The 21,023-nt window shown below is 41.2% G+C and overlaps 1 protein-coding gene across 1 annotated transcript in view; it reads left to right on the top strand.

The window, feature by feature from the left end:
• The window catches only part of LOC136573524 (rho GTPase-activating protein 7-like), a 214,401-nt gene that overhangs the window by 76,733 nt on the left and 116,645 nt on the right, over window positions 1-21,023 (top strand). The window contains exon 4 of the mRNA XM_066574804.1: window positions 8,732-8,869. Within this exon, the coding sequence (XP_066430901.1) occupies window positions 8,732-8,869 (138 nt within the window). The remainder of the gene's footprint in view (window positions 1-8,731; window positions 8,870-21,023) is intronic.

Genomic DNA, 21,023 nt, shown 5'->3' with positions numbered 1-21,023 from the left:
AGCGTAGGAGAAAGGGTTCAGCAATATGGTTTTCAGACAGTCATCCTTGTATAGGGTATGATTGAGTTTCTTTGTAGTCTTTCTTAGTACCTCTAGCTGTGAATTGTAGGTCACTACTAGAGGCACATGTCAGTTTTTTCTCTCTGTGTATTGGAGTAGTTGATTCCTGGGTATACTGGTGGCTCTGGTGATTTGGTCATCAATTGAGGTGGGATTTATATCTTTGTTGAAATTGTACAAATGTTCCTCTTTGTCTGTTGGGTTGGAGCAGATCTGGTTGTATCTGATGGCCTGGCTGAAGACAATGGACTTTTTGATGTGTTTAGGGTGGAAGCTGTCCTATCTGAGGTATGTGGGCCGATCAATTGGTTTTTGGTATAGGGATGTCTGTATTGAGTTGTTGGAAATTTTTATGGTGGTCTCCAAAAAGCTGATTTCTGTATACGAGTAGCTTAATGTCAGGTTTATGGTGGGGTAAAATGCATTAAATCTCTCATGGAATTTTATTAGTTCTTGTTCGGAGTTGGTCGAGATGATTATGATGTCATCAATGTAGCGGACATAGGCCAATGGTTTGCTGGGGCAGGAGGCTAAAAAGTCACTCTCTATCTTTGCCATGAAAAGGTTGGCATATTGCAGTGCCATTTTACTGCCCATGGCCGTTCCAGTGAGTTGTAGGAATATCCCTTTGCCAAAGGAGAAATAATTGTGTGAATGAATCTTGTGAGTTGTAACACCAATTCAGAGGCAATACCATTAGCCTCAAGGTATGCCTGGCAGGTAGTCAGTCCATCTTTGCGTGGGATGTTAGAATATAAGGACTCCACATCCATGGTGCCCAGGATGGTGCCATTGGGGAGAGAACCCATGGTTGACAGTTTTTTCAGTATGTCCATGGTGTCCTGCAAGTAGCTGGTTGTATTCCTCACAGTGCATTAAGTACATCTTCTACCCATCCTGAGATTTTTTTCATTAATGTTCCTACCCATGAGATAATTTGACTCCCTGTTTTCTTGCAGCACCACCATATGAGAATCTGAGCATTACACAGTGTCCACATAAATCAATGTGTTGTCTGTGTAATACAGGGCAAGATAGATCCTCCCGCTTAAGAGACACTCTTTGTAATGTCTCTCCACTTTGGCCAAAAGATGAAAGTGCCCATCCAAACCAGTTTCATTTTAGCCTGAGGAAGGATCGACAGAAGATCCGAAAGCTCGCTTTAACATCATGTATTTTTGTTAGCCATTAAAAGGTATCCTATCTACAAGATTACTTTTTCTCTCACTAAGAACAATCACACTTTGCTTTACTGGCTAACACGGCACCAAACCTTTTTTTCGCTTTGTGTAAGGAGCTAAACATGACCTCTTACTGCAGATAGAGCATCTTGTTAGTGAAAGGCTGCTTAGAGCTAAACTGCTTGATTAAAACAAATCAAACCCCCCCAACATGTTACACCATAGACTGACGTCATCAGCGGCACAGCGCTAACAAAGTATTTTTCTGTAAGCATAAAACTATTGTTGAGCAAACCAAATCAGTAGAACCCTGTTTCAGGGCTAAATTTTGCTAAAAATTTGGTGTGAAGCATGAGCAGTTTGTTCCAGCCAAACCCACAAGAAGAAAAAGATGGTGGCTCACTGGTTAGCATTGTTGCCTTCCAGTGCTGGGGTCCTAGGATTAAATTTGACCAAGGACAATATCTGTGTAGAGTTTGTATGTTCTCCTTGTGTTTATATTTCTTCTATATAAATGTATGCACTATGTAAGGTGACTATTATGAAGAAATCCATACAAACTCCATGCAAATGTCGTCCTTGGTCAGATTTGAACTTACGACTCCAGCCACAATGGTCCTCCTTCCCTTTTCTCCCTTTTCTCATTAGGAGGAGGAAGGTGAGATTTGATATGGAGATGAAGGAAAAAAAGAAGGAGATGAAGATCTTCTCTTACTCCTCTGAAGGTGGAAGGAAAAAGAGCACAGTGGCTCAGTGGTTAGCACTGTTGCTTTGCACAGCTAGGGTTCAAGTTTCAAATCTGACAAAGGACATCTTAACATCTTTCCTATTATTTGCAGCACCTGGTGGTTGGAAAACCCATTCATTACCATCTGCATGGATTTTATAAGTTTTCCTTGTGTTTTTTCTCCTCTTCCAGGTTTTGTAAGGTTTTGCTTTATATTATATAAAATATGTCACAAACCTTCACATATGACGGAGGACATGTGTCTTGCACAGTAGAAAATGCCTTTTTTTTCTAAGCATTTTTCATAAAGAAGTCTGAAATGGTTAATTCATCTATTGCTCTGCTTGTTAATCCTTCCTTTTTTATCATGTTCTGGTCCCGAAAGAGATGCTCCACATTTTCCTACTGCTCTACTAGTATTCTCTTCATTGTTGTAGCCGTGAGAAAGAAAACATTTTGTCTTGATTGCCACCAATTTCATTACCTGCCTCCTTAAATGGATTTCCTGAATTTATATGAGTAACACTTATTAGAATGAAAAGATTTATATATTTTCAGTTTCTTTCCTGATATATTTTTTTCATATCCAACTGACACAGGTACAGGGCTCATTACAGCATATCTTGCAAATAGGGAAGATGGAATAATACCTCTGCAGCGCCAGGAAGGCAACATTCCTGCAAGTCAATGTCAGACTTTTTAGACAAGCCTTATAACAATGACTGGGAATTAAAAACCAAGCCAGAATACCATACACAGACAGCTGTTTAGGGCTTTTGTCCCCTTATCAGTGTGCAGTAGGTTTCTGGCTTCTGTGAGAGGCTTAAAACGTGGATCGTCTCTCTTTAAGGAGAGCACCTAGATGATGTGTGAGGAAACACTTAGAAGTGAGCGAGGAGACTTATAAGGCCATCCATGTTTCCCTGGGAAATATACAAACAAGTAAAATGGAACAATACCTCTGCAGCGCCACCTATTGGAAAGCAGTATTCCTGCAAGTCAATGTCAGAATTTTTATACAAGACTTATAACAATGACTGGGAATTGTAAAAACCATATACAGACAGCGGTTTCAGGGTTTTTGCCTCTCATCAGTGTACAGTAGGTTTCTGATTTGGATACTGAGAGGCCTATAGATGTGGGTCAGAAAGGGCGAGGCTTCTTTCTCCCTGGAGTGATGCTTCTGACCAGCATTGCGTGTGTGCTTCTATTTCCAGCAGTGTGTACGGCATCTGACGCCATGCTGAGCGTGGTACCCTGTGCCACACGGGTTTTACATACTGGCTTACATACTCCTGATGTGGTGCTCACTGTTCTACAGTGAATAGTGTTAACAACTACAGTAATTGTGAACGTCACCCTGCATCCATGCTGAGAATGGTGCTCGTGTGCGGCATGGACATAACATAATGAGTAGCAGACATTTCATCAGTGGGTTTTTGTTTTTTCTTGCAGGGTCATGGATCCCATTGAGGCATTATCCAACCAGCTTAGGTCTCTGGCTATTGAGATTGCTGAAGTTAAGCAACAATGCTTAGGTGGTATGGGTTTAGTTATAGAACATAAGCTGGATCTGCCAGATCGTTTTTCTGGTAAAAGGCTGGAGTTTTTTGCATTTAAAGAATCCTGCAAATTATACTTTAAACTGCGCGGTTTCTTCTGGTGATGAGTCTCGGATGGTAGGGTTGGAGATCTCCAGGTTGAAGGGAGATCCCCAGGCTTGGGTGTTTTCATTACCTCCCATCTCTGTTTTTTTCGGCTTTGGACCTGATGTTACGTGTGCTGCTGGGATCTGTAGTTCTAACTTTGTCAGCAGCATAGCTCCATAGGAGGTCGAGGTTTAATGATTGAGCTGGCTGGGTGTGGTACTTCCTGCTAGCCAATCTCCTGGGTCTGTGCTCACATATAAACCCTGCTCCTGTCAGTCTCTGTCTGGTTTCAGAGTGAGCAGTCATGAATCCTTGTCTGAATCTGGTCTTGCACTGTTTGGACAGATCTGCCTTGTTCCCACTCAGACCTGTGTTTGTAAGTAGGTCTGTTTGTGTCTCTCTGCTTCCCTCTAGACAGTTTGGACACCTGTAATCCTTGTCTGTGGTACATGCAGCTCCCCTTTCCTTCGCTCTTTACAGGTGCAGCCTCCAAACATCTTAAGTCTTACTCTATATGTCAGCTTGTTTAGCTGACTGTCTGCTCTGTGTCAGTTGGTGTAACTTGACACGGTTCCCTATGACAGCTTGTGTAGCTGACTGTCTGCTCTATGTGTCAGTTGGTGTAACTTGACACGGTTCCCTATGTCAGCTTGTGTGGCTGACTGTCTATTCCCCCTGGTATGAGGACACATAGACTTGCTGTGAGTTTAATCTGTGTGCATTTGAGCTCTGGGTGGAGTCTGTCTGGTTTTCACTATATGTTGTAGTCTGCTGTAAGCCTGTGCCTGTAAGCAAGTATTCTGTTGTCTGTCCTGTTCCTGTTGCAGTTGGCTGTGTGCCCTATGCTCTTTCCTGTTCCTGATGCAAGCTTGCTATGTGATCTGTGTCTTGCTGGTTTATGTCCGTTAGTTTGTTTAAATTCTCTCAGTTTTGTGTAAGCTTGCTGTGTGACCTGCTATCTGTGTCCTCTCTTTCTACATGCTTGACAAAGATCCTGTGTGTAGGATCGAAACGTTGCAGCTATGTCTTTTACCATTGAGGAATAAAGTGCTGTTTTATTCATGATTAACCCCTGGAGTGCTGATTCAACACATTTTGTAAGGATTTCCTGCTATCTGTGTCCTGTCTTGTTGCAGCGTTCTGTGTGAACTCTGTCTGCTTCTGCTGGACCCCTGGTTAGTGTAGGGACTAGCAGTATAACCAGGAGCCGCGAAATGGCCTGCTAGCTTCCATGTTTTGTACAAAATGTCAACTAATACCTGGTATTTATATTCAGCTTATTCTCTGTTACTAGTGGTTGCATTTTGGCTGCTGTATGCTGTGTTTTCTGGCTCTGTGTATCCTGTTGTTCAGTCCCTGTTTTGTGGCATGTGTATGTCTCCTGTTCTGTGGCGTGGCTCTAGGATCAGCTAGGGCCCAGTTCCGAAGACCGCTGGACCGCCCTCTTTTTGGTGCAATGTCCCCGCATAGGTAGGGCCACTGTCATCCCCCTTGTAGCACAGGGTCAGTTGCCTGTGATCCGTGTGAAACCCGTGTGCAACCTGTGTGCGTGCATCCATCCCAGTCCCCCTTTGAGTACGATCGTGTGGGCCCCGTGCTTATTTTGCCCACACAATCGTAAAACCTGATCTATGATATCCCTGATAGGGTATCCCTGGTGGAGGAGGCCTACGTCATGGGAAGTCACCTATTAAAAGACTTTTATGCTGAGTTTTGCCGTTGGTTCAATGATTTACAGTGGAATGACCCTACATTGCAGAGTCAGTTATGCTTTGAGACAAGATAAAAGATCTCATGGTTTCACATCCCACACCTAGAACTTTTGACAAAGCCAGGTCCCTATCCATATGGATTGGTCGGTGGGTGAGAGAGCGGGCAAGTGAGCTATCCATTGCCTCATCCGTAGAGCTCATGGAACTTGATGAACCCATGAAATTAGGTTCTTTATCTAGTGAAACGGTGAAAAGGGAGAAGCAGGTGGCAGTAGTCGCTATTTTTTCTGTGGCTGTAAAGGACACTTCATACAGGTATGCCCTTTTCGGGGGTCTCCATTGGGAAACTAGCTGGCCTGGAGGTTAAGGGGAAGTTCCCTTTGGGCCCGCAATTCACCTGGATATCATCCTCCAGGTTGGTTCTTCCCGCAGAGATTCTTATCGCTAGGCATAGTTGTCCGGTGAAAATTGTTTTGGACACTGGAGCCGGAGTCAATTTAATTCATTATGAGGTGGCCAAACATCTGAAACTTGATATTAAACCCTTGGACTTCTCTATATCTGTGTCTGCTATTGATTCCAGCCCACTGTCCCAGAAGTGCTTAAAATCTTTGGTTTCAGATTTTTGTTTAAAGATTAAGTTATTCCATACAGAAAGAATAGTGTTGTTTGTCATGGAGTCGCTTCCCTCACAGGTGGTGTTGGGATTGCCAAGGCTGAAGTTACACAACCCAGTGCTGGATTGGGAAAAGGGAGACTTGGTTTAGTGGAATCCTTCTTGTAGACAGAACTGCATGCGGTACAAACTGAAGAGTCACCGGAGTACATCTAGGATTTTGCTGATGTTTTTTCTAAGGAGAGAGTCGATAAGTTACCCCCTCATAGGCAGGGGGATTGCACTATTGACCTCACTCCAGGTTGCAAGCTACCCAAGAGTCGTATGTAAAATGTGTCAGGTCAGGAGAGGCAGGCTCTCAAGGAGTAAATCGCGGACAGTTTGAGAGACACATACGCCCATCCAATTCGCCAGTAGCTGCAGTTTCTTCTTTGTTAAGCAGAAAGATGGGGATCTGCTACTCTGTCTGGATTTTAGGGAAATCAACAAGATCACTAAGCGAAACCCTTATCCATTACCTGTCATTCAAGATTTTTTTAGTCATTAATGAGAGCCTGCTGGTTTACTGAGTTGGACTTGTCGGGGACATACAACTTAATACAGGTCAGAGAGGGGGGTGAATGTAAGACAGCCTTCAATACTCCCCAAGATCATTTTGAAAATCTTGTGATGCCTTACGGTTTGACCAATGCATGACTATTCTCTAGGTTCTACATAGGAAAAGTAAAGGGATCGCCACTTGATTATTCAGTTCTAAGTGCAAAAATAAGTGACACCCCCCGGAATGTAATGTACCTAATCTAATTCTCTGACTTCTCGATGTCGTACAAACTTAAAATTTGGCACAACTATTCTTTGGGTCCTAAATAGGAAAAGTAAAGGGGTCGCAACTTTATTATTTAATTTTAAGTGCAAAAAATAAGTAAAACCCTGTGTAATGTAATGTAGTTATCTAATTGTCTAACTTTCCAGTGTCGTACAAACTTGAAATTTGGCACAACCATTGTTTGGGTCCTAAATAGGAAAAGAAAAGAGGTCACAACTTGATTATTCAATGCTAAGTGCAAAAGTAAGTTATCCCCCCATGTTAGGTACCTAATCTAAATTTCTAACTTACTGGTGTTGCAGAAACGTGAAATTTGGCACGAGCATTCTTAAGGTCGTAAAAAGGAAAAATAAAGGTGTTACAACTTAATTATTCAATTCTAAATGCAAAAGTAAGTGACCCCCTATGTTATGTACCTAATCTAATTCTCTAACTTCCTGGTGTTCTACAAACATGAAATTTGGCAGAACCATTGTTTAGGTCCTCAATAGCAAAAGTAAAGGTTGCAACTTGATTATTCAATTCTAAGCATGAAAGTAAGTAACCAACTATAAAAGTAGGGGTCACTTATATAGGGGGTCATTATAAGGTAACTAATAACCTATATCTGTATCGCACAAACATGAAATTTGCCACAACCATTCTTTACATCCTAATAGGAAAAGTAAAGGGGTTGCAACTTCAATATTCAATTTTAAGCGGGAAAAGCTGAAAATCCGTGACACATGAGATAGTTCTTTTATCAGAAACCATAAAGTCTAAGGAAATGATTTGTATACTAAAGAGAATCTAACGCTCCTCTATGTGTATATACTAAGGAGAATATAACTGACTTCTGTGTGCATGTACTGAAAGGCTGTAAAGTACATAAGGAAGCTGCAATGGACTGCAGGGATGGAGCATGCCTTTTAAGGCTAAGAACGGCTGCAACCTCCAGTCTGGGTGTAAATTGGAATAAAAAGGGGCATTACCTTTAAGGTTAAAAAGTGTGGAGTGTGGGACAGGTGGTACATTCTGCAGAGGGACATCGGTACATTCAGTCTGATGAGAATCTAAAGCTCCTCTATGTGTATACATATTTTATTCCTCAGTTCCTCTGAAGTAACCACGACTTCATAAAATTTTCTGTGCAAACAGGTAAACACCTGTACCAAATTAACTTGGGCAAAGCCAGGTATATCAGCTAGTTCCTAATAAAGCCTTTAAAGGTATCTAAAGTACCCCTAATAAGTTGGTTATGTGAGGGGTCTGATGCTAGTACTACACACTATCAGCCTGGAGGAGCAGCTATCCAGGGTTCATTTCTCCTGCAATGAGCAGATGAGCTAGATCCTCTAGTTGGAGGGTCCGTCTATGTGGTGGTTTTCCTTCTAATGGCCCCCTCTATTGCATTCTAAAGTATCACCTTTAATTGTATTTCACATAACTGACCAGACTTCTTTCTGTTCATGGATGACAGCTGACAACTGAGACAGATTTGTCCGAAGAATGGGTGCCTGGGGGTGGCTGCGACATGATATACTGTGTGCATAAGAACACCTGCAGTAAGATGTTGACGTACAAAATAGCCTCCTAGAAGTAGTAGAAAGATAATTGTTCCTTTTGGCAAAATTCTTTTTACATTCATTTCCTAGTCAACATTGTCCACATTCTACCTCATTGTTGTCTCCTTAAAGAGAAGCAATATTCTCATTGCTGTCATGTTGTAAATATTTGCATTTAAAAAGTACTTGAAAAAACAATCAATTGTCTGTATTTAAAGTTCAACCACCTACCACAATGATACTGTATATAATTCTGATCCAGCATAGTAACAAGCACTGCATGGTGGACCAGCATTGTCAAAAGGTGACACCAAAGAAACATCAATTGAGGACAAACTACGAATTTAACAACTAATAAATTGTAAAAAAAAACCCACAAACTAAAATTCATGTACCTTTACTTGTCTTCTGTCCAGGTTACAAGATTTGGTTCTGAAAATGCACAAGATATATCTCCGCTGTGTCTTCCTCATAACAATATCTCTCAGGTTCAGACTGTGGACTATGCATCATCAGCTCAAGTACTCGCCTGTGGAGCAAAACCAAAGACTTCGGTGAGAAAAGATAGTTATATTTTGTTCCTTGGTACCAAACACAATATTGGTTATTCTTGAAATGATTGCTCTTACACTGTAGTGGTGATACAGCTTTATAAGATATCATCATTAGTTCTCCAGTCCAATTCCATGATCATTGTCTAGATTTGGGCTATGAACCCACAAAAACTGATTGGTAGTTCCTTAGACCAAAAATGTCTTCAGTGATTCATGTTGTCTCTTCTCTTTATTACCTAATGCCTCGCACCGTGGCTAGTTGTAATTTATTCTTAATATAAAGAAACATTCCCACCTAAGATTTAAAAAATGACAGGGGTTCGATAAACTGACAAAAGTCTGCATATTTTTTAGACCTCATGCCACTCTTGTCCATGGACTGTGTTCAATCCCAATTTCAGCAGTGGAGTCTCTTTGGTTAAAGGGGTTTTCAAGGCACAAAATGGAAATTCTGAAAAAGCTGAAATCTTGGAGGTATATCTAAGTAGTGGAAACCTGTACCTTTTGTCTGCCGCTGTGGACCTTCTTCATCTTGTGCAACTGCTGACCTGCCACTGTCTTCACATGCACCACTTACGCAGTTACCTACAACTTCTAGCATGCATAGAACTTACCTCCTGGCCAGCATTGTAGGTCCACCTACAGCTCACCAGTCCTGCAACTTACTAGCACCACCTCTCTCTCACTCAGTGTGCCAGAGAAAGCTGCTGAAGCAAACAGACAGGAGATTCTGGCAATCTGAAACCCACATGAGCAATAGAGCACAGTGCTACCGCCCCTGTCATCCCATCATGCACTGCTCACAGGAAGTTGGAGGCTATAGACCGGGGAGGAAGTAGCAAATGCAGGCAAGATGTCAGAGGTAGTGGAGATAATTTTCAAGCGGAGGGTCACGTGACATAGAAAATTAGTAGCTAGACCAGATGCAGTGAACCTATTACAAAATGACTTCTTGTGATGATGTACATTAGATTTTAAAATGTTAGTCTGTGCCCGGAATCCCCCTTTAAGACAATGTTCATGTCTCCTTTTCTCCCTAAGATCTAAGTATATTTTTAGAAATGTTCTTAAAATATATGCCAGAACATGTGTATGGCACAATGGCTGAATAATCAGTGCTATTGCCCATTAGCTGTGGGGTCTTGAGCTTGAATCTGACCAGACAACATCTGCATGATTTCGTTTTTCTCTCTATAATTGCACGTATTTCCTCCTGGTACTCTGGTTTCCTTCCACACTTCAACAACACCATGGTTATTTACTGCCTATGAAATTGGCTCTACTGTGCATGAGAGTTAGAGAAATTAGATAAATCTCTTTACAACATTGTAAAATATGTTGGCATTATATATACAATAAACAGATGGGGTATAATGGGCTCAATGTATAGTGGCTGTTTCGCATACTTTCAGATAGTATACATTGATATATAGTACACATCAGGAGCATTTTCCAATATAGACACCAAAAGTAGAGGAAAAAATGAAATGTGAAAGGAGCTGAAGACATTTATGGCATATGAAGTTATAATACATTTCCTCACAAACCAAATGCCACACTCTAAAGAAATGAGAGAATTGAAACAAAACTTCATAAACAGAGAATTAAGTTCTAAATAATCAATTTTAATAATTTTAATTTCACACAATTACAGAACTCCTGTGACTCAATAAACAGGATGTTCAATCAGTAGCTGGACCACCTTGTTGGGTGATACAGTCGTTAATGTGATGTGGCATAGATTCAGTGAGTGCTTGAATACTGGCATTGAATAGTGTTGACCATGCGGTGCTGACCATAGTCCACAGTTCGTCTTCATTATGAGGCTTTGGGAGAGTATTCACTCAATGTTCAGTCGTTTCTCACAGATTCTTGTTTGGAGAGCGACCTGGGGATTGTGCTGGCCAAGGAATCACTTGAACATCTTCCAATTGATGCCTCCTGATGTTTGCTGTGTGGGGCTGTATGTCATCTTTCTGGAAACTGGTGTTCGATGCTCCCTGAAGAGATGGTAATGCTACGGGCTGCTGCACCTCATCGACATATCAGTGTTCCCTGATGCATAGTAGAGGTGATCAGTTCTTGTTGCTGATATCACCCCAAACCATGACTTCACATTGATGAGTTGTGATGTGCTCAAGATGGAGAAAGCATCAGCCTGATTTCCACGTTGCCCCAAGACCCTTGCTCAGCAATCCTCATTCCTGAGACAGAATTTCCATTTTTCAGACCAAGTAGCTCCAGAGTGACACTACTGCAAGCATTCAGGATTATGGTGCAGTATGAGGGTCAGTCTTTGCAACAGACAGCTTGACCGCAAACCTACTATAGTCAATCTACACAAAATGGTCATCGTCAATATAAGAACATTTGAATCTCTCCTTACACTCTGCAGAGCGTTGCCAGCTGTGGATTATGGAGCTGCTGCTGCATGATGCCGGTTGCATAAATCTGTGACTTTCATCTCAGTACTCCAGTCTCACTACAACAATGCACATCTCGTTCTGCTGACCACCATCACCAAATTCAATGCACGGTTGTTGAATCCCGTTGAGTTTCAGCTATGCTGCAGAGCAAAGACTAACCAGATGTGCGTAGTCGTACAATAGAACCTTTAGTAAACTTGTCAATTTGATAAAATAGTTCTTAAAGGCATCTGAAGGCCCTTTTACATGCAATGATTATCGCTCAAAATTCGTTCAAACGACTAAAAGTGAGCGATAATCATTCTGTGTAAACACGGGCAGTCATGCCCGCATAAAAACCATCATGAAGCCGCTCAAAATTTATTCCATTTTAATGGAACTCGTGCAGTCTTTTGAGTGGCTCGTGGACTTGAGCAGAGTAAACAATGTACTCATTGCATTTGCCTTGTATACATAATGAGTACATTGTTTACTCAGGAAGGGAGAAGACAATGCGAAAATGTCAGTTTGTTTTGTCGTTTGGCTGTTGTAGTAATAATCGTTGCATGTAAAAGGGCCTTTAGAGATATCTTCCCTCCTTAATCTTTATCCAGACACAAAAACAATAACACAAAGCAATTTCCGTGGATGTGACAATGTTGCCAAAGTTAGCTTTACAGACTGATTTTTGCCTTTTATCACACTTCCAGATCATGTGGTTGGCCTGAAACTGCATGAATTTACATAGCGTTTTTGTCAAAAACTGTGAAAATTGCATAACACTGCGACAAAATCTTAATGTTCCTTATTTTATCTGCATTGTATTATATTTTCTCGGTGTTGTAGTGAATATTAAATATTTTCTGTAGGAAATATTTAAATTTGAATGTGTGCTAAAAACTTACATTATGATTATACATACCTCAAATAACTTCATATGAATATGCATGGGTTCATGTATTCTATATATTGGACTTGTATTTGGGGTAGGAGGATCTTTGCTATACCCTAGTATATAAATTATATCGCTAAGTAAGGGATTATATTGATCCTGTCCATGGACTGCTACTGGGCTTGTAATCTAAGCAAACACTTTGGCTCCATCAGCCATGTATCAGCACCCTGTGTATATGTGAAGTAGGATTGTCTACACTGGTGGTGCTTGCAACATATAATACATAAGGCTTTTCTGTTTCCCTGACATAAAGCAGACTTTCTATCACGGGTTGTGTGATAAGATGCATAAACATTTTAATGATTCTTCCTGAAGTAAATGTTTAGTTGCTGTTGAATGCCCAGTTGCAGATTTGTAACAGTTACACTGATTTAGACATGGCATTTGTAAGTCATTACTTGTTCTCCACAGAATCAATATTTATTTAGTCAACCCTAGTTCAGGTATGAAAGATATTTAATTCATAATTATTAAATGTGTCACAAGGGTTCATAAATTTTTGTTAGGTAAATGTTGGTAAATATAAAGGTATCTATTGAGTCGCATGACCACAAAAATTCATAAAACATGCACAGCAAGATCACTGTTGCAAAGCAGCATGACATTGCATCAGATGAATGTAGCACAGTCAGCACCATAGTGGTAAAGGTGAGTCCTCAAAAATTATAATTTATATAGTGAGTCAAAGAAGCTATGATTAATCATAAACGTAAGCTGAGACTCTCTTATGTGACCACTAAAGGCCTCGTGTTGTCTAGTCCAGGAGTGTACAACCTTTTCTGTTCTGAAGATTACGTTGTCAGACTGAATGAATCTCAGCTGGGGTCACAATAAATATAAACGAGACATTTATGGATTATCAAAAGTATATACCATAAATGTCTAAGCAGTAGCACATGTGAAAAAGACTTGGGTATACTAATAGATCATAGACTGAATATGAGTCAACAATGTGATGCAGCAGCCAAAAAGGCAAACACAATTCTGGGATGTATTAAGAGAAGCATAGAGTCTGGATCACATGAGGCAATTATCCCCCTCTATTATTCTATAGTCAGACCTCATCTGGAATACTGTGTCCAGTTCTGGCCACCCCACTTTAAAAAGACATAGTCAAACTGGAGCAAATTCAGAGAAGAGTTACCAAGATGGTGAGTGGTCTGCAAATTATGTCCTATGAGGAACGGTTGAAGGTTCTGGGAATGTTTAGCTTGCAAAAAAGAAGGCTGAGAGGAGACTTAATAGCTGTTTACAAATATCTGAAGGGCTGTCACAGTGCAGAGGGATCAACCCTATTCTTATTTGCACAAGGAAAGACTAGAAGCAATGGGATAAAACTGACAGGGAGGAGACACAAATTAAATATTAGAAAAAACTTTCTGACAGTGAGGGTGATCAATGAGTGGAACAGGTTACCACAGGAGGTGGTGAGTTCTCTCTCAATGGAAGTCTTCAAACAGTGGCTGGACAAATATCTGTGAATCCTGCATTGGGCAGGGGGTTGAACCATATGACCCTGAAGGTCCCTTCCAACTCTACCATTCTATGATTCTATTATTCACACTTAAAGGGGTTCTAACTTTTCAGACAACTTATGCTCATGTAATAGCCTGTATGTGTGTCATCAATCTTGTAATATACTTTCATCAAAACTGTAGTTGTTTTACCACTGTAAATCAAGTTTCAGGTTTTTGCCATTAGGGGTCTCCCTTCCAGTTCCTTTGCAATTCATTACCTGTTGCTAGGTATTGAGCTTCTGTAGTACTTGGATGCTGGGACATTCACTTAGCTGTGGAAAAAAGGCTATCTTCACAGGCTGCTCTCACACGCTGAATGATCTGCAGACACAGTGTAAACAATATTAACAGTTGTAGCAGACAGGGTCAGTTCTTTGGCAGAGAAAGAAGTTGGGTTAAACTCTTCATTGGTCATGGGTGGCTCTTCTATCTTCTCCCTCAAAGCTCCCATATCACGGTCGGACTAGCTGCATGCAGGACCTGGTATAATAATGGTGCTGCATCAATTTATTACATGTTTGATTCGTGACACCAGTGCCCTTTTAAAGTGAATGAAGTAAATAACAAAGTCCACAATCAAGGAAATGGTTTCAAATCAGAGGCACACTGTTCTCTTTTACTTGAATAGTCAAATGCAAATTTTCTTCTTTACACGGCATTAAAAAGTCTTAAGCATAACAATGCAAACACTTCTTTTTAATTCTTCCCTCAACAAGTTTTCCCTTTGAATATTCACAGTCTCAGTTATCTGTCAGACCATTTCCGGGGTGCTCCCATTACTTGTTTGACACTTATCCCATACACTCTACTTTTCTCTGTTTAGTCACTCTCATAACTCTAATTACTCAGTTGCTTTTGGGGTGCTAACTGCAGTGGTAGATGAATAGAACAACCATGCATTCACCCCCCCCCCCCCCCCTTGGCTCCAGGAGAACAAGATCTGCTTCTCACACTCTCCAAGGAAAAAACATTCCATAGCTGTGGGAGTAAGCCCGGTACTCAGTACGGGTAAGGTTCAGCTCTCCTGTCTCCTCTTCACATGGTATGAGCGAAACTGCATAAACGAGAAAGCAACTGTTAAAATGTTCATATCATCAGGGTTTAAATGGTGTAGTCAGTTTTAGGTATAAAAAAATAGTGATAGGTTACCTTTGAGGAATATCCTGCTGCTTCACTTTTTCATGGACACATATGGCAGGTTTTCCCACTATAAACATTTATTTGCTGTTGATTCAATATGTCTCAAATGTCTGGACTGGAACCACCACTGATCATGAGAAGAGGAATGCCCACAGTTCCTCATTGCTAAAAGGGAGATGGGCATATATGCTTGGTCACACTCCATCATCATATATGAAAGATACTGAAAAAGCTGAACAGATTCATCCCAAGATCAGCGCAACTCAATGATTGGCTGTGAGTTTACATCAGATGACTTTTGATCAACCAGCAACTATTTTTTAGGTGAGCTGAAATAAAATGACTAGCGACTTGCGAGTGAATTATTGCTAGTCACAGTGTTGGTGGCCTTCTTTACAAGGAATGAGCATTGTTTACATTCGCTATTTTAATCGATTATTTGGATGATGGTCATCCTAAGTAAAGCGACTCAAAGTCTTTACACATTTACTTACACATGAGCGATAGTCATTCAGAGAATGGAGGCAAAGCATGCTGGAGATCTCTTCTGACCACCCCCCTTCATTCACTGCAAACAGGTAGTCGCTCATACATGAATGACTGCCTGTTTAGAAGGACCAAAAGCTGCTTGCTGCTTAGCTATGCTAAAGCCTAGTGACCCAGACAAGTGACTCATTTCTTGCTCAACGCCCTGTTCGGGGCCATGTGTCAGGGTACGACTATCGCCAAAATTTGCTGTTTTCAGCAATTATTTGAGTGATTATTGCCACATGTAAAGGGTACCTTAAGGGTTCGTTTACACAAGCAGATTACCTGCCTGTGCCAGTGAATGGTAACCGATAATGAACAACTCAATCAACAGTGGTTCCTTTTGACTAGATAGGCAGATTATATACTGTAAGGGGACAAATGATTGCTAGAATTATTGTTCATCCCTGACACAGCTACACATTTCACTGTTGTGAAAAGGGATGTAAAAACGACCAGCTGGCAATTTTTTGCTTCCATATATGAGCCAATTAGTCGACAATGGTCATTGACTTTTAAATAGCCCGACAATCATGAAATGACCATTTAGTTTACTGTTTGAGCCTGATTTTCAGGCAATGTCAGTAGCAAAAAACTTAAATGGACCCCCCATTATGGTGCCCATTTTTGCCACTCCACCTGGGATACGAGGGCCCTGTGTTTGTTTTCTATTCGATGCCCTTTAATATGACCGATGGACAATTCTCTACCTCCTTGCTTGCTAACAATTCAGTTTCATGGGCCCCATTGCAGTTGTATGGTCTTCCCTTGCATGTAAGAGGCCCTTAAGGTATGCATGAAAGTAGAAAGTCACTTTTAAAATTCTGTGTGGTTTAAAACTATATACTCCTTTATAAGGGTCAAAGAAAGACTCTATTACTCATTCATGATCTTCATAACATGTTTTGTAGATAACACTGTCTTTCTTGGATTACACCATTCACAGCGGGAATTAGACTCCACTTCTACATACTCGCTTTGTTCTGGCTCTTGCTGAGACACCACATTATACCATATTACACAAGCTGGACAACACCTTGGAAATATGAGCCATGACCTCTGTTGTATTATGTGCTTCAATTACACTTTCTGTGTTAAGCTGATAAAGTCCACGTGCATTTAAAATATTGTCATCATACCTTTCACTATACAATTATTTCAGTTTGCCTTTCATAACCTTCCGAATGAAGAGTCAGTTGTGTTATTTATTGATTATCGGTTCAGATAATTTCAGAAAAAAGAACAATCGCACCAGACTTTAGATTTAAAATGGATATAAAAATTGCTGTATTTCATTTTGCATTAAAGGTTTCACATATACAAAAAAATGTAGCGACATTTTGGACTAAAGCTACTAGTATCAAGCTACTAGAGGGCATAGTTTTAGGGGAAACCCTATTTATGCCGGGCAGAATGTAGAGGGCAATGGGACGAGTCCCTAAAATTCCAACATAACGAGCTTCATGGGAATATCAGGAACCCTGCCGCACTTTTTTAATCTAAGCTGTAATAGTCATAAATGTTTTCAGCTCCTCACTATTACCACTACTATTTATCAAATCTCCATAGACCACTATGTGGTCAGGCATCACTGTCATTCTCACACTGCATGCCTCTCTTCTGCGAGCTCTCAGGTTTCTGCCCTTAGGGCTCGCACACTTTCACTCCTCCTCCTAAACGACTAGAATGTGCTCCCCTCACCTGTCCTCCTCCAATCTGAACCTGCTATATTAGGCAATCACACCCTGGGATGAATGTCTAAGTAAGTGGTCTCCTACCATTGTGACAAAGCCCCAGTTCATGTGTTCCTGGTTCTGATCCGTGCTAGTTTTGACTATCCTGACTACTGTGTTGTCTGCCCTCAGCTCTGTATTTTCGACTCTGCTTGCCATGACCTACAGACTGGACCTTGTTTACACACCTGTCATGGCAGCCCTGACTCAAGCCTGTCTCTGCACTACACTCCTGTTCAGACCTTCAGGTACCGCACCTTGGTCCAGTGTAGTGTCAGCAGCCACACAACTGGGACTGTCTCTGTGTGTAACACCTTGGGGGCACCACTCAAAGTTGGCATCCTGTTTGGAGAGCTTAAGTATGAAAAACAGCCTCTTCAGTTAGCCCACTGCTAAACCGGTATGTGGCAAGGCTGATCAACATCTGTCTGTCTGACAAACACAACTGTTTTTTCCACCTCCCTCATGCACATGAACACTTGTTTAGGTCAAGCATCTATGTGTTTTCCATAGAGTTGAGAAAACTGCAGTCAAACTCTGGCAGTGGCTTATCTGCAATGAAGAACAAACTGATCAGATGTTGAAATTCAACATCCTTCATTTTTCTTCCACCAACACGAAAGTGGAGAGGCCCCCATACACGTCCAATAGTCATCTGGTCCTGCCAAAATAGGCGCATTCAGACAACTTTTCCTTAATGTGTATTGGGGCCTTACCATGTCCTCATTATGATATCTGGTAGCTTTTTGGTGTGCCCCGAAAACCACTTTGATAAACAGTTTGTTCAAGAACCAAGACTGAAAGTGGGTCATGAAATCAGGCAAAACATTTAAGGATTTTGAAAGGGGTTACTTCATTAAGAAAACTTTTTGGGGTTTAGTTAATAACATAATTACATTTAGCTGTGGCATTTTGTTTGCTTTGTAATCACTACTACTAACATGATTACATCTGTAGGTATGATCATCTATTATTTCATGACTTCAAACAATCCCTCCTCCCACAGACTATAGGGTGTAGTAGTATTCTGAAATTATGCCTGGCCCATAATACAAAATGTCTGACTTGATGTGGACGAGGGGACTGATGGACTATCTTTTGTCTATATGCTGAAGTCTAACAACTCTCTTATTTGAAGACAAATCCCAATTAGACATCTCCAAAAACCTAATAAAATTACCCAATTTTAGCCTTTGAATTTTTATGAACTGGAGTATGGAATCTCTATACCAACACTTGCTCCCCTAGCCTTTACTGTATACATAATCTGACACAATAGAAATGATGGCTCTTAGCGGAAAGTATAAAGTTGTGAAACTGAGTTTGTTTCTACATGCAGAGATTAGTCTCGGTGACAGATAACAGTGTACATACTGTATAAACACCAGGAATTTCTTAGGTTGATTAGGCACTGAGGCTTTTCTACCTGACCTGACCTCAGATTCTTCTCCTACTGTTTGCACATTAGATCAAGGTCCTATTTGTGTTGAATATTAATACAAGGAATAAAGGAAGTTTTGCGGACAGCTCAGCAGGACACTCTGTAATACATAAATGCCACATAAAGCTTTCTGTATACACTTCCAAAGTATTCTGTATACACGTCTTATATAATTAAAATGCTTTAATTTACGTATAGCTCAGAAATGTTTTGACTACTTGTCCCGAGGGCCAAATGATTACATGTGATTAATTTTGGCCACCTATGTGCATTGGTCAATTTAAAACATTATCCTGGCCTGCTGCTAAACAGTTTATCTTTTCATGTGTTAAATAGTAAAATAACAGTTGACAAAATATTAAGCCCTGGTTACAAATCTGGAGAGTCTGACATTTTTTAAGAACAGCTTAAGGTACCTTTACACATGCTGATAGTTACCTAAATAATCGGTCAAACAAGCTATTTTGGGCAACTGTTGGCCCATGCACACACAGCCCCCGACACTTGCCGTTCCGTTTCAGCTTGCTAAATCGGAATGACTGTTTGGCGGCTTCTTACTTAGCGTAAACAGGAGTTGGTCATTCTATAAGCAACTCCTGTTTACTGTGAATGGAGGCGGGTGGGTCCGACTGATCCCCGGCACAGGAGGCGGGTAGTCACGGGTACGGCTATCGGCTGCTTATGCTTCCAATAATTGTACCATGTAAAGGTAGCTTTAGGTTAATGGTCTGATTTCTTGTATAAGCGCCACAGACTTAATAAAGTGAGACTTCACCCTGGAGCAACTTTATATATAATGGTACAAAATTCTGTTCTGCAATGAATTATGTATCTCTTTTGGTATTCCATTGGCTCCATCCTATCCTGAAACCTGCATCGTGCACCACACCCCATGACAATGGTGCCAGTTCCAGCTTACGTGATCCAAACGCCACTGCATGCTGAAATTGTCATTTCGGAGTTAACATTGAGATGAGCACTCCTGAGCTGGTGTGTGTGATACAGAGATATTGATAGTGTCCCCCCCAACTATCCATAGCAACTTGCCGGTCAGGATACTGGGAAAGATGAACTCAATGTTTTAATCTCCCTTTCCCCCCTCACATTCCCGATATTCATTCTTCCTCTGGAAGTCTTTGATTATGATGGCAATAAAGTTAAGGCAGTGACAGGTAGATGTTAATTAACCCCCTGCCGGTGAGGGTCCACACCTTGGATATTTCTCATAAACATGCTGGGGCTGTGACTGCTAGTGTCTGTGTCAAAGGAGAAATTATTATTGGAGATTATGGGTCACACAGAGACCCCAGCTTAACGTCAGGTACATTTTCAGGACCGAGAGGACACTGTGGACCTGGTGCAGTTACTCCCATCTCTGTGCGACCCCCAGAACCCCCAGGATTGCCTATAGGCGTAGCCGATCATCTGTCCCCTATCATGCTTAGCATCTATGGATAGGTAAATTCCTGATATTGAACATGACAGCCATGTCTTCCCCATTGGAGCACCTCCTGGGGAAATATGGCTGAAATATTAAATGGGGTTTCCTACAGATCTTCCTCGCAATTACTCAACCCGCCTTGATGACATCAGAAAAAGTCCAGCAGAGGTGTGGTTCTGTGGAGGCTTAAAGCTAAATGGGTTCTTTATCCAAATTGTCAGACCTTCAGAGATACACCCAGCATAAGGACTTTCCCATTGTTGCAGTGGCGTTGCACGGATCAGAATCCCAAATCTGGTATCTTTCGTTTATTTTTCTTCCTGTTTTATTTTAAAATACTATACTCCCATGTAACAACCTTTTTTGTATATCCTTTGTACATATATATCTGCACTGCTAGTTTTTTTTAGAATAAATCTGCAATTTTTTAGTCAGCCTTGTCTGTTGTAAAACGAACCAGAATTCCGAAGATTGTGTTCATAATTCATAGTCTGGGTCCCAGATTCCCTTAACAACTGGTGGTGGCAGTGTGTGTATTTGTGTGTGTATTGCAGGGTGCTGGGCCCTTAGAATAGAGCAGGGGGTGATCTGAGCTTCCGGTATGCATGCGTGCAGAAGCCAGATCCACCGGTATTCTAACGACTCTACACTTGCAGTCCTGCTAGAGTGATCGATCGAGGTTCTGCCATAACAAGCAGTCATAGCGATGAGAGTGCTGGGAACAGTTGATCTGTCGCAAATTGGTGATAAAGGCGGGATCTGTCAGGGCCTCTCCCCTTCCATCCGCGAAAGTGTGTGGATGGATTGCATGTGTCCCAGCCAGCCAATCAGTGTGCGACTGTATACATTTATTCTGGTTTCTCTTCACAGAGTATTTCGGTTATAGTTCTTGTTGAAGGTGTCTGTGGTCCAGCCAGCAGCTCCTGTCCTTCCATACAGTTCAGATACCCCTGTGTCCTCAAAAATAAGACAGGGTCTTATATTAATTTTTGCT

The sequence above is a fragment of the Eleutherodactylus coqui genome, chromosome 7 (assembly GCF_035609145.1).
Source record: "Eleutherodactylus coqui strain aEleCoq1 chromosome 7, aEleCoq1.hap1, whole genome shotgun sequence".
NCBI lineage: Eukaryota > Metazoa > Chordata > Amphibia > Anura > Eleutherodactylidae > Eleutherodactylus > Eleutherodactylus coqui.
The sequence above is the reverse complement of the archived record's forward strand: the minus strand, read 5'-3'. Positions and strand labels throughout refer to the sequence as shown.